Source organism: Haliotis rubra, unplaced genomic scaffold, assembly GCF_003918875.1.
Source record: "Haliotis rubra isolate DU_JTF1 unplaced genomic scaffold, ASM391887v1 Scf239, whole genome shotgun sequence".
Taxonomy (NCBI): domain Eukaryota; kingdom Metazoa; phylum Mollusca; class Gastropoda; order Lepetellida; family Haliotidae; genus Haliotis; species Haliotis rubra.
Genome location: NW_025766436.1, coordinates 1,290,831 through 1,305,924, shown reverse-complemented (window position 1 = coordinate 1,305,924; position 15,094 = coordinate 1,290,831). Strand labels below are relative to the sequence as shown.

The 15,094-nt window shown below is 41.7% G+C and overlaps 1 protein-coding gene across 1 annotated transcript in view; it reads right to left on the bottom strand.

The window, feature by feature from the left end:
* The window catches only part of LOC124278532 (myoferlin-like), a 151,502-nt gene that overhangs the window by 99,201 nt on the left and 37,207 nt on the right, over nucleotides 1–15,094 (bottom strand). The window contains exons 4-6 of the mRNA XM_046714261.1: nucleotides 13,599–13,704; nucleotides 8,036–8,114; nucleotides 7,136–7,323 (exon numbers count right to left, since the gene is read on the bottom strand). Of these exons, the coding sequence (XP_046570217.1) occupies nucleotides 7,136–7,323; nucleotides 8,036–8,114; nucleotides 13,599–13,704 (373 nt within the window). The remainder of the gene's footprint in view (nucleotides 1–7,135; nucleotides 7,324–8,035; nucleotides 8,115–13,598; nucleotides 13,705–15,094) is intronic.

Below are 15,094 nucleotides of genomic sequence, written 5' to 3'. Positions count from 1 at the left end.
TGCCTATTCCACATTAACCAGTGGGAATGATGAGAAAGGACCAACAAAACAGCTATGTGTTTCATAACTTAATACTTATAGAGAAAGAATAATGATGAATCTGCGGATCGGATTCGGTTCGGTTCTCCACATCATTGCTATCAAGCAGCGGCACATACCTTTACTTTATAGACATTAGGGCATGAGACAGAAACTGGTGTTGAAACAATTAGCACATCATACAGGGACAGCATACATAAGTGTACAATTCAATCACGAGATAACTGGCTAACATTTTAACTATGGAAGCTAGTGAGTGAGTGAGTTTAGTTTTACGCCGTTTTTAGCAATATTCTAGCAATATCACGGCAGGGGACACCAGAAATGGGCTTCACACATTGTACCCATGTGTGGAATTGAACCCGAGTCTTTGGTGTGACAAGCGAATGCTTTAACCACTAGGCTACCCTACCACCCCAGAGGATTTTATAACATAATGTTAGTCTTTGTCTAAAAATAATAACAATTAACCATGTAATCTTGATTTCATATACAGCGAGGTAGAGTTGCAGTGATGGTGCTGGTCAGAAAACACATTTGATAAACAAAATTCCATCCTACTGTCCATGTTTTTGTTTCAACACAAAACTGAAATTTAAGAGAGTTGACAGAAAGGGGGAAATGTACTGAATCGTTTTTGGCTGACCAAAGAAATTTGACTTTTGAATCATATCCCTCTTGTTCCCTGAAGTTACAGCAACATGAAGCAACTTGACACTATGTTCATCATCATGGTAAAACATGTTCATAGCCCAAGGCAATATTCTGTGTATAATGAATCATTATTAACTATTGATTAATATGTCTGTGTATGTAGTACTACCAGTTCAAACCAGTATATATATAGTGCAGAACAGAATAGATGAAAAAGACACTGGTCACATGACAGACTTAATCCAGGAATATTCATTAAATGTGTAATATTATAAATGAATGTGAACAATTCCATATCATATCCACTTCAGTTTGTCAATTCAATAGCCCTACACCACAACACCTGTGTGCTGACACTTCTTCAACCTATCACTTAATCATATAGCTAACCAATACTAAATTGTAAATCTACACCACACAGTCAACCACTACACCACACAGTCAACCACTACACCACACAGTCAACCACTACACCTGTCAACCACTACATCACACAGTCAACCACTACATCAAACAGTCAACCACTACACCACACAGTCAACCACTACACAGTCAACCACTACACCACACAGTCAACCAGTGCACCTGTCAACCACTACATCACACAGTCAACCACTACACCACACAGTCAACAACTACACCACACAGTCAACCACTACACCTGTCAACCACTACATCACACAGTCAACCACTACACCACACAGTCAACCACTACACCACACAGGCAACCACTACAACCACTAAACCACACAGTTAACCATTACACCATCGTTAACCACTACACCATCGTTAACCACTACACCATCGTTAACCACTACACCATTGTTAACCACTACACCATTGTTATCCTTTACACCATCGTTAACCACATTTAACCACTACACCACATTTAACCACTACACCATTGTTATCCTTTACACCATTGTTAACCACTACACCACATTTAACCACTACACCATTATTAACCACTACACCATTGTTATCGACTACATCCCACAGATGTTTGATAGGCATTTAGAAGTTGGTAGGGTAATATAACACACTTGATATGGATGTGCAACTTCCTTATTATTTACACACGACGTTTCTGGGATAATACTTGCCCCTACCATCATTAACCACTACACCTGCATTAACCACTACATCATACAGCACAGGCAAATTACACTGGAAGCTGGCAGGGATAATGGAGGCGAAGAACGATGTGATATGCCACGAGTGGCGCTTAAAATGTTGAATTAAATATATTGTACACGAGTAATTATGAAATATGAGGTTGGAAATCTGAGAGCACAACACTGTGCGGAAATGGGTGTCTACCTTTGATGGTGGCGATATTTTATTTTGATAATAAAATTATTTTTTGAACCAAAGCGAGTAGGGAAGTATGTTGCTTACCTGCGCTCGCTTCGCTCACATATAGAAAGACTGGTCATTTTTCTCTGTGTTGCGCAGCCCTATATGCTCTACAGTTTGCCTGTGCATACAGCTAACATGACTACTGCACAGTTAAACATAGCACAATACAGCTCTCCACTACAACTAACCTAAACTAACCACTGAACCATACACTTATCAAGAGGGCTTTCACAGTTGGCTGATGCATCGATGGTTGGTCTATATGCAATGCCAACAAATAATTAAATTTAAAATTTCATTTCATGGAGTTTGCAACAACTGAGATCAATATCACACAACAGAATGCTGTTTATGAAATATGAAACAAAATGAAAAAGCTCTCATAAGCAATACTTCCAGTCCAGAAGGTACACTACCAATCATTGAAACAAAAAAACAACAACCTTGTATGATGACATGTGATAACTTACTGACAAGACAGCAAACTTCTTGAACACTAGTAGCAATGTACAGAACACAGGCTGGAATGTTAAGCATGACATCAAACAATGAACTCAAGAAACTTTTAAATCCTGGAGTAAGGTTAGTCTAATGACAGTAACACAGTGCCACATGACAGTAGTGGATTAGCTGACAAAAGTCCCCTAATACAATCCCCTTACAACCCAGGCCATGAAGCCCTGCCCACCTGTATGTGGAGCGGTTTGTTTGGGTCCAGACGATCTCTACTGCGCTGGCTGCTGGAACCACTCGCAAATTTCTTGGGAATTTTCCTTTTGGGTTCATCATCTGACACAGCATCCAGTTCATCGGCACCAGCATCATCACCATCATTAGCTCCTTTGGTTGAGGAAGAAGCACCTTCTTCCTCCTTGTTTTTCTTCTTCTTTGAGAAAACCATGTTAAACGGTGATGTTGGACAGAGTTATCATTGTCCTGATCTTGTCCTGATTGAAGAACACAAGGCCACTAAAGATATGATGTTTTAATCCTCAGTTCCACAAAGTTAAGTCTTCAATCTTAACAAGCCTCTTAAATTTGCCATCTGCTTCTATGTCTTAAAATTGCTGATCCTTAATACACAGCATATGGAGATTTTCATTAGAGAAGACTGCGTAGGATTCACCAAGGGGCTGCCCTGATAACAGTCATGATGTAAACTGCTCCCAGCAATTAGTGTCGGACTGCCTACTCACTGGAATGTCAGTAGTGTGTACATGTAGAGATCCAACATGCAGCAGATGGAACACAGTAAGTTACCACACACTACTGTAGCACCAGCAGCATACAACAATGGGAGACCACCGTGAATATACTAATTAACATGCAGTTAGTACAATCCAGCAAGCATTGATACACCTCTCTGGTCCAGGAAGGGTCAGTTGTACTTTTTTATGTGGGTGCTTGTCGCAGGTCCATCCATTACAATGTATATCACCTGACGTGTTTAGATGCACAGCAGACACAAGTATCTCCGTTTGGTAAAACAGTGCACCAGTCACAGTAATTCCAACATCCATGGATTCTCCACCACAACACTTTTCCTTCAACAGTCAGTCAGTTTCCTTCAGTTGTTGCGGTGCCTTGTAGTCTCTTAGATGTGTTGTCACTCTTCCAGAAACATTACAGCCATAAACTTGAAGGGAATGTTTTCAGTGAGGACTTTAACTTTCATTGATTTTATCCCTGCTGTCTTTAGTAGCTGACTGATCTCTGTGAGGACACCAGACACACTCCCCCATCTCACATACACATGTTCCAGTATTCCTCATATTCTACAAGAAATCATTTACGTCACTTGTTTCAATTTCATTTGCCAATAAATTCTCTTTTCTATGCAGCCATTCAAGCATAACAATGTTTTATTATTGCCAATCGTCAGCTGGGGCCATTCTGAATGCTCCTATATCAAACTGCCTTCAATACATTCTTTTATGACAAGCCAATGAATGATTCTGCCATAATATGACAGAATGGTTGGTGTGACATTTAGGCATCCTGGCCCAGTACACACAAGTTACCTCAGTCAGCAGCTGTCAGATGATGAGAGGCTGGTACTTCATGGCTACATCTACCACTGCCTGACACTAATGGCTGGAGTAGTGTTGACTCTGTGGACTAATTGTCTAATTAGAAGCTGATGATTAACTTACCAGAGTATTTTCTAGGATGTTCATCTAGCTTATGTTCTCACCCCAAGTTAGCAGGCAGTTACCACATCTGAGTGCCATGCAGAATTCCTGCCAGTATTTCCTAGTTTGTTGTTAATCAGATCAGGAGTTAAACAATGTGTGTGCCAGGACCAGGTGGTGCAGCAGGGGGGATCAAGTGACACCCTGCTACCTCACAGAAACATGGCATGTAACTAATCACCACACATCACCAGGTCTTCTATGTGTGCCTTTACAAAGCCTACACACAGATTACTTCACAACTATCAATATGAACATGAGGAATATTTGGAAGTGAATCTTGCATCAAAAGCTGACGGATAAATATCTGTTCCAACCTGACATTGTGTTCTGATATTTCAGTAGATACATAGTGTATCACATCATACACTAATGTGACATGATTCTAGTGTCATCTACAAATGAAATGTCAAATCAACATACGCAGATACACTTGAACTTGTGAAATTAATTCAAGATAGGAAATACCCCATACAAAAAAGAAAACAACACTCAAGAACTCAATATTGCCCGATCTATGAGTGAAACATGAATCCAACGTACATGTGCCTAAAGAGCCCTACCCTGAAACCAGATGACAGTAACTATCAACACACACACAGATGTCTTTCAAAATGGATTAATCAGTTGAGAGAGGAAATAGAGAAAAACAAAAAATACTCAAAGTCTGGAATTGATCACTTGCATGTGTGTTATTGGTCACAATGCCTCCATTATGCAGGAGGTAGCATGTTTACGTAGGTGTAATTATAAAGCTGCACAGCGGATGGCAACAGCTGGCCAACTGACACGCCTCTCTCCATACCACCACAATCTAGCAGCGGCAGCAGCAGCAACTGGAAGCTCACATACTCACAATTCATACGTCATAAACTAGGACAGCAGTTCCCCTGTATTTTCCGTGTAAGGCTTCCAGTGAGTGAGTGAGTGAGTGAGTGAGTGAGTGAGTGAGTGAGTGAGTGAGTGAGTGAGTGAGTGAGTGAGTGAGTGAGTGAGTGAGTGAGTGAGTGAGTGAGTGAGTGAGTGAGTGAGTGAGTGAGTGAGTGAGTGAGTGAGTGAGTGAGTGAGGAGTGAGTGAGTGAGTGGTGAGAGTGAGTGAGTGAGTGAGTGAGTGAGAGAGAGAGAGAGAGAGAGAGAGAGAGAGAGAGAGAGAGAGAGAGAGAGAGAGAGAGAGAGAGAGAGAGAGAGAGAGAGAGAGAGAGAGAGAGAGAGAGTGTTGTGTTTATGTTGGCAGTATTCAATGTTCATCAAGGCAATCTGACTCTGGGCCATATACACCCAATCAAACTTAGAATGAGCAAATATCTGGCCAACCTGCCTGAACCCAAGCCTGGTGAGAGTTACATAAATGATGATGCGAAACTAACAACAGGAATAGGCAAACAGATTCTTGTGGACATCTGTAACATAAATCACTTTCAAAATAATCTCTTTCCCACATACAGAGAAACATGGGCCAGCCAGTGGTAGATAGTGTGTGCAGGTTTACACTGATCAACCAAGTCAGTACCTAACCACTTGACACCAACAACAGTTACTGAAAACTGAATATACTCATGAATATCATGGGGATTTTAAAAACTATTTCACTGACTTCTGGAGTGCACTGCAAGGAGTATTCATTCAGTTACAGCTTTCAATGATTTTCTAAGGAGTTATAAATATGTCTGCTTATTTTCAGTAAAGTCTTCTGTTTAATTCTCCAGAAACAAATTTCTGTGCATCAAACCATTTTGTTAAACAACTATGCATCTGACTGGAATTATAGAAGTACCATCAGTTCTGGATGAATATAGGTGGATGTCAAACAGCCTGCCAAACAGCCTTCCAGTAAGTCATGAAGGAGTTGTCTCCCTCTATCTGGCCATCTGATCCATTCAGGGACTGCGTGTTTCACAACACACACCAGGAATGAGTAAACATATGTTTCTGGTACATATTCATGTGTTAAATAGCTCTTGCTTTGCCATTACTATCACTGTGGACAATAGGACAGATGTTTCCTAAACTCGTCACTTCATTCCTATTTTCAATAGAATAACCAACATTATTAATCTGAACTATCAAGGAGCAAAGCAGAACTAATGCTACATATGAAATTCATCATTCTGGACTGATGCTAGCAGTGAGTTTAGTGCAGCGATATGTATGAGTGAGTACGCTGAACAATAACTATCAATAATATCACAGCTATGCTAGCCTAATGTGACAGGAAAACCCTGAATGAGAAGGAAGTATTAAAACATTTCTAAGTTCTTTTCTTGCAGCTGTTTGAAGTAAATAAATTTGTTGGTTTTAATTTAGTTTCTTCTGTTTATAGAAAAACAAGTAAATTCTCAATCTTTCCTATATTTGAAACTGTGTCTGTGGTTTAAAACAGGACAATTTTTTAAGACATTTTTACCAAAACAATAAAAAAGAAGAATTGACTAAATTATACATCACAACCCTGACTACGAGACTACTAGATATGCCCTGATGCAGTTTAAGTCATGTCAGTTTGTAGATTGTTGTGCAGTAGATGTAATGGGAGACACAGGAGTGTAGCTGGTACTGGTTCACAGTGACCAATGCTTGCTGCAGCACACAAAGGGTCAGTACATGGTCAGGATATTTTACTATGTTGGTTTCGGATACTTAGCTGGAAATGTGGGCATACTTGCATAAGCTTGGGACGTGTGGGTTCATTCTTGCATTAGCTGGGTATGCCCCTATATACAGAAATCCTAATGGGTACACCCTTAAAATAACCTGGTACTTGCACACAGAATAAAGTAAATTGTGGGAGACTTCAGATTTCTTTTACAGGAGAAAGACATTGTGAAACACAGACAACCCAACATCTTGCAGCTGACAGCATCCCAACTTCTGACAGGAATAGTTCAACTTACCTGGAAATCTTGTGGTTTCTGTGACATCTTTCCACGAAGGCGACGAGAGCCCATTTTCTTCTTCTTCTTTTTCTTCCTCTTCTTCATAGGTTGCCCTGTAGCAGGGTCTACAGCACCATCTACCATGTCGCCTTCTTCCTCCTCTGCCTCTTCCTCTTCTTCCTCTCCAACATCATCAATCACTGTGCCTGTACACATCATAGACAGCTATATACTGGCCTCTTTCATCATACTTGTTAAACATACATCATAGACAGCTATATACTGGCCTCTTTCATCATACTTGTTAAACATACATCATAGACAGCTATATACTGGCCTCTTTCATCATACTTGTTAAACATACATCATACTTCTTTCAGTTTTCTGTTTTCAGAGCCAAAATAAAAAACATACGATACAACAAAAAGATTAAAGTTATTTCTATTTGCTGAACTAAATAGAAAAATACATCCAAAAGAATCACATAAAATACAAGTACAAATATTTCCAATAATACTTGACTAATTTAACTGAATGTAGTCTCTGTTAACTGCAGACAGGTCATCCAGTGATGAAAGCCTTCTCAGACAACACACTGTTGCTGTCCTACTGTACTACACATCCTCCACTTGAACACAAGATTCCCCTCCCCCATCCTCCTTCAACAAACACTATTTGACTGAACCCAAACAATACCATGTCAAATAAATAGCATTTATATTTTCATTTTGATCAACTCAAGCTGATCAGTTAGCAACAATCTGCTGCCCTATCTTCAAGTAGAATTTTCAGAAATACAAAAAGAGTGTGTCCATGTAAGGTAATTATTAAGACCAAACAAATAAAAGATAACTTTCGGTAAGGGTATACAATTTTTCTTGTTTTGACTGACAAGATGACCTTGGAAAAAGTCCTCACCTCCTCCCATGATGCCTGCGTCTCCTCCGCTGCCTTGGCCCTTAGGGGGACAGTAGGTAATCTTCACGCTCACCTTGGCCTGCCACACAAACATGGACCAGTGTCACATAGGAAAACTCTAGTAGTCATGTTGGGCTTCCAGTCATTGTAAACACGTCCTTGACAACATTCTCAAACTACTTCCTCTCTGGCCATTAGTTCATACCATACCAACTTCATACTCAGCCAATGGTTACATTATATTGCTCTTTGGGAATTTGTTATTTTGTTATCTGTTATCAGCCTTTCCAATACTTGAATAACAAAGGCTGATATGAAGCTAGAATATCATCTAACATTTTTCTGGTTGGTACGATCAGAGAGTGTACATTCCAATCCTTCAAGGACAAAAGCCATTAACATTGACACAGTCAATATGCAGAACCATTGGCTAATATTTTTGATACAAGTAACCTGAATCTTAACCATTTAGATACATGAATTCAATGTGCCAAAGAAACAGAACCTTTCAGTGAACTGTAGCAGGGCTAAACATTTATGTGCAACCCATTCAACCATCTGACTAAATCTTCGTATTGAACCCTCACATATACCTTGGTGAGACATCTAACACTAAATTAATGGAAGCAAACGCCTTTTAGTGTTGGCTATATTCAATTCAACACCTGAACAAACAATGTGAGGAATACAACAACACGTGTGTGATGGCAGCCATCATCATGGTATACATCTTCACTGGCCTGTCACTGTAACATCTTGCCATGCTAGCATTAGCTACCAAACTCCTCACAACCACACCTTCTTGCAATAGAAGCATGACAGTGTCCCTGGGGAATAATACATGATCCTACTTTGATTCATTAAGTTCCTGGGTTAGCAATATGTCTTCAATTACAATATGAAACACAATTTTGAAATATCCAGAAAGAACGTAAGAAAATGAAAATGTTGAGATGAGAAATGGTGGTGATTGGCCTGGAACATTGTCCAGGATGACACATATAAGCAGCCTCAGCAAACATCCATACACAAACATGATCATCTAGGCCCCAACAAGACAGTTGGCAGATCCTATCCAGTAATAGTCACACTTTGGTGACCCCATCTCCTTTACAGTCAGCTATTAGGACAAGCACTTGTTCTGCCCTAGATTTGCTTATTATCGAACATTGCACAAAATGTGCAAACGTTTAATGAGCACACAAACATTAACATGGCATGTGATAATTAACACACTAAATCTGATCAATGATACACACTGCCCTTGAGAATTGCCGACTACATTTGACTTCCACACAGTAGAAATCTATCCTTACAGTCCGAAAACAGTGGCTCTGCTGATGAGAGCTGCCGAACCTGGACAACAGCTGGACAAGTACTGCCTCACATTACTGTGTCATAATTACTAAAACAACAACATTCCCTCACCTAAAACCACATCACAACTTCGAAAAAGTGTCTGTGTGCCATTGTTTCTATTCCTTTTTCTGAAGTGAATCATGTGTTGGGGAAAGTGTGTCCAGTTTACCTTCCAGTGTGGTCCAGATATTCCAGAATAAGAAGGCTGAAGGCTGCCTGACCCCCACTGCTGTAAGCACACCACACAGCAGGCTATGCACGCATCTGACAACTACACCAACTGGCCGATTTGCCAGCTTCCATGTACATAGTTCCTATCGACAAGGCTAAACTGCAGCCACACAAAGTGTTTTATGATGCAAAATCTCCAGCTGTTGGCATATTCGAGATTTGATTGATCCATTTAAGGCAGTCGTACAACCTTCATGTCTACCACTACAATACAGGGTAATTGACAAACATTGATTGCTACTTATTTACATTGAGAAGTGGAACTGTCAACATAAATTATCCAGATTCAGAATTGGAGTTAAAATAACAATAAGTATGTAATATGTATTTCAGATATTTATGTCACTACTGATCATATGAATGGTCTACCGTTTCATCTACTGTCTACAAGTCCGAGTCTTCTATTTCACCTATTGGTCTACCAGCCCATATACTGTCTACTATTTCATCTACTGTCTACCCAACCTCCTACTGTCTACCCAACCTCCTACTGTCTACTATTTCATCTACCCAACCTCCTACTGTCTACTATTTCATCTACTGTCTACTATTTCACCTATTGGTCTACCAACCCGCATACTGTTTACTATTTCATCTACTGTCTACCTACATACAGGCGAACTGGCTAACAGACAAGTGAACTGGGTAACACAGAGGTAAACTGGGTCACACAGAGCTAAACTGGGCAACACAGTGAGTGAGTGAGTGAGTGAGTGAGTGAGTTTGGAAATTTTAATATAAATTGTATATTTATATACTTATCCTATCTCACGACTTGCACCTCTCTCTTGCTTCGACTTTTAGTGGAACAACTGTAAACTTTTTTCCATAGGCCTCCTTGTCCATTCGCCCGTCCACTCCATGCTGCTCTCCTTAATTAGCTTCCTAGTTCCTAATAAAGCTTGCAGCATGCTCCACTAATTGCCCAGGTGACTACCTTGAATGATCATTCTCATCTTGGAGTCAACGTTGTAATCTGAGTAGTGGGGAGGCCGGGCGGGCATCCATCGCATGAGATAGGATAAGTATATAAATATACAATGTATATCAAAATTTCCAAATTTTAAAACTTATCTTATCTCACGACTTGCACTTATCCCACAGTTGGACGGCGGGCCGCAGATTACCCTTCTGTCTGGACAGTGCGAACAGCTGGTCTTGGAGCTGTGTGGACTGATGACAACCATAGATAGCAATGTACAAGGGAGGCCTGTGACACATGCACGCAACTCCTATGCTTGTAGTGGGTTCTCCGGAACCCCTTGGCTTACTAAGCAGAACGACTCCCAAGGGACGCAACTCGGCAAGTAAGCCTCGCCTCGACACAATTTACAAGGTACCCCCGTAATTAAAGTCTTGCGACTAGAATCGGGCCAGCCCCTGCTTCAAAAAGGCCCCCCAGATACCGACCAAGGCGGGTGAAAGAGAAACACAACTCAGCATCTCCAAGGTTTAACGTTCAGTTCCGGGCAGCATCAAATTGACCCTCACTCCTTTGTCTAAGCTTAGTCAAAAGATGTGCCCGGCAACTTTGGAAGCAGAATGCAACGAAATCCACTGGAATTCGGGAGTGTCACACTTTACTGACGTAATTGCTCCGTGGAGTAGAGGTCAGTAAGCGTGAATGTCGAACCCCTCTGCATCGTCATAATGATTGTGCCTCAGGTCCGTAGGGCCACGCTAGGTGGGTGTATTCCGATGCCTTGGTATGGAGGCCAAGTGAAGTAGTTCTTAAACCCATATAATGAGAACAAAAGGTTGAGATCTAGTTCAACTTTTATTCAGTATATACAAGGAAGTAGTAACGCGAATGCGGAACCGTCCCTCATCTGCGTTGTTGGGCCGATGTAGGCTGCTGAGCCAGTACAAGAGGTCCGAACTGGCGTATTCCCTGGACATCCGTGACAAACAGGTCTCGCAGGTAATGTGAAGAGAAGACTGTATGAGAACGCCAGAAGAAACCTTCCATGATAGCGGTCAAGGAGCAGTTGCTATGGAGGGCCATCGTCGAGGCTAGTGCACGAGTCTCATGAGGATTGGAAGCGGCCTGAGGAGGCAACCCTGCAAAGGTGTAGGCTGGCAGGATCATGGCACGCATCCAGAAGGCCAATGTGGTCCGGGAAACCTCAGTTCTTGAAGCGTTCGAAAAGGGTATGAAGAGGCGCTTCCGTAGCCGTTGACGATCCTTGGAGGCAGCAAGGTAAACGTGTAGAGCCCTAACATGGCAGAGTGTCAAATCTTCATTATCATCAGGCCCAAGAATGGTGGACAACGGGGGAATGGTAAACATCCGGTCCGGTTGCCCTGGCAGTATTTTGCAATGAAGTCCCAGCGGAGACCCAGGAAAGCCTTGCCATGCTTCTTCCGCTCAAACCGCACCCGATTGACATCAAGCGCATGCAGTTCAGATATACAAGCAGCAGTAGCCAAAGCTACCAGGAAGAATGTCTTGAATGTCACTTGTTCGAAGTCCTTGTCTTCTAAAGATTCATAATCTGTAGAAGTCATATGACGAAGGACGACGGACAGATCCCAGGCTGGAGGTCTGAACTTCCTGGACTGGTCAGAGAGTCTATAGGAGTGTAGTAGACTCTGCAACTCGGGAACAGTGGAAATCTTCGTGCCCGTGGTGGTAACCAAAACCGAGTTAATGGCAGCTAAGTAGGTAGCTAACCTAGTACCCTTGAGTTTCTTAACAGTGCGGAGATGCTGGAGAAACTCAGCAATGACCTGAGCCGAGATGGAAGTTGGAGATGCAATTCCCCTAAGCTTGCAATAGTCTTCAAACTTCTTCCACTTGTTGTCGTACAAGGAACAGGTCGAAGTACGATGCGCTGAAGTGATAGCTGTGGCTACTCGGCGAAAGTAGCCCTTAGCTATGAGAACCTCTGAAGTTGCGCCAAACGTGTAGATTGAGGGTCTGATGTGACCCGTGGCACAGTTCTGAGTGAGGGTGAAGAAGTAGGTCATCCCCAACCCAAACCAACTTCTCGCTGGCCAGAAGGGTGCGACCCAAAGCAGTAGTATGTTGCTGGTGGCCAATAGTTTCTGTATTACTTTTAGTAGCAGAGCTGGAGGGGGAAACGCGTTGGCAATATCATGGGAAGGTCTCAATGCCTACGCATGGAGTGCACGGGCGAATGGACAAGAAGGCCTATGGAAAAAAGTTTACAGTCGTTCCACTAAAAGTCGAAGCAAGAGAGCGGTGCAAGTCGTGAGATAGGATAAATTTAAAAATTTAGTTTTACGCCACACTCAGCAATATTCCAGCTGTATGGCAGCGGTCTGTTAATAAGTCTGGACCAGACAATCCAGTGATCAACAGCATGAGCATTGATCTGGCCAATTGGGAACCAATGACATGTGTCAACCAAGTTAGCGAGCCTGACAACCTGATCCCGTTAGTCGCTTCTTACGACAAGCAATTGGGTTACTGAAGATCAATTCTAACCCGGATCTTCACGGGTATGAGCAACACAGAGCTAAACTGGGCAACACAGAGCTAAGCTGGGCAACACAGAGCTAAACTGGGCAACACAGAGGAAAACTGGGCAACACAGAGCTAAGCTGGGCAACACAGAGGAAAACTGGGACACACAAAGGTAAACTGGGCAACACAGAGCTAAGCTGGGCAACACAGAGCTAAACTGGGCAACAGAGAGCTAAACTGGGCAACAGAGAGCTAAACTGGGCAACACAGAGCTAAGCTGGGCAACACAGAGGAAAACTGGGCCACACAGAGGTAAACTGGACCACACAGAGGTAAACGGCAAGCAATTGGGTTACTGAAGATCAATTCTTACCCGGATCTTCACGGGTATGAGCAACACAGAGGAAAACTGGGCAATTCAGAGCTAAACTGGGACACACAGAGGTAAACGGGGTAACACACAGCTTTTGTGGCAAACATTCGGGTACCAAATTCTGTTTACAATATCTCTACAGTACAACATGTCCAAGATGAAGTTATTACCTGCAGTGGGCGCTCGTTGGCGTCAACTAGGTTGAGGTTGAGCTGGCGTTCCTGGCGATCTCCTTGTGCAAACTCACGCAATGAGACTTTGGCGGTACCAAGTTGCCTGCAACATCAATCCTCAAATTCAGAATAAAAAGATAAATTTGAACTTCTGTAAGAAACAGCCACAATGACAGTTCATCTTTTGGTTTCAAAATAAACTCATCAAATCAACTGTGACAAAAATTCATTGAGGGATAGTAAATAATTATAATAAATGATATTTTAAAGTACATATACTCAACTAAATAGGAAACTTGAGACTTGCTAAATCCCACAATGGTAAGTAGTATTTTCATCATTATGAAAATAGATGTGCATCATACTGTTATCATCCAGGTAAAAATACCAACGATAGAAAGAGGATTGCAGCATCATTTTATTGGACAAATAAAGCATGAACTTCCACGACCCCTAAACTTCCCACTGATAAAACTGCTGGAACAGTAGAACTAACCAGTGTGAGCTCCTACAGCAGCCATGATGGCCACAAAATGTAACCTGGACAGGAGAACACTGCCTCCAAATCCATTGGTCAACGAGTGCTTGAACAAGTCCCACTCGCCTTCCCAAATGTTCAATTACTGAGAAATGGGGTCAAATGAAGATAACTGCTCAAGTGTCCATCAGATACAATTTTTCTAACAATGCGTTGTTTCAAAACGTATGAAACACGCGAAAGGTGACCCTCCACGAAAAGGTTTCTGCCACATCCGTGCATTAACAAGGAGATAATGTTAATGCAAACTTGATAATATCAAAGAATATTAATTAAACATCTTAATGACGCTGTTGCCACATAGATATTGATGATTTTACTTCTTGCAAGCATAAAATAATTGAGAGTAAAGTCATTGTAATCATTAAGGACATCTGCTGGTGTTGCTCATTGAGTTGTGATACAGTTGTTGTCATCGGCTGATTGTTTGCATGTCTTTGCACATGGGGGATCTCCACGTGGGTGAAGGTTTACATTCAGTGTTTCCCTATACACCAGAGCCAAAAATATTGAGTTGCTGAAATTATGTGTAACCCATGTGCTTGAATGTGACATTGCCGAGGGTATTAACTATCGAGGAGGAACCACACTTCTTTGCCACAACCTGCTTGTTTTCCCGGAGCCAAAATCTGTCACCTACTGATGTTACGGTTTTGCAAGGATAAAATGTGAGTTGATTATACCCTGCATTTTACAAAGACATGAAATTTGCATATTTGCATATGAGTAGGAGGAATATTGTGAAGAGTGACTTGTGTGTACTGTGGATGGAGATGTGGGATTGATTCAAAAGGATGTGTGTCGCAATTTGCACTCATGAACCCTTGCAAAGGTTTCATGCTGTACATTGTTTAACCGAGTGTGTTTTGATTCTGATTGTCATGAGTGAATTTTGTAACATAGTACACATAGTAGCTTGGGGGGCTGGAAATCGATCTTTATTGAAAAAATCACC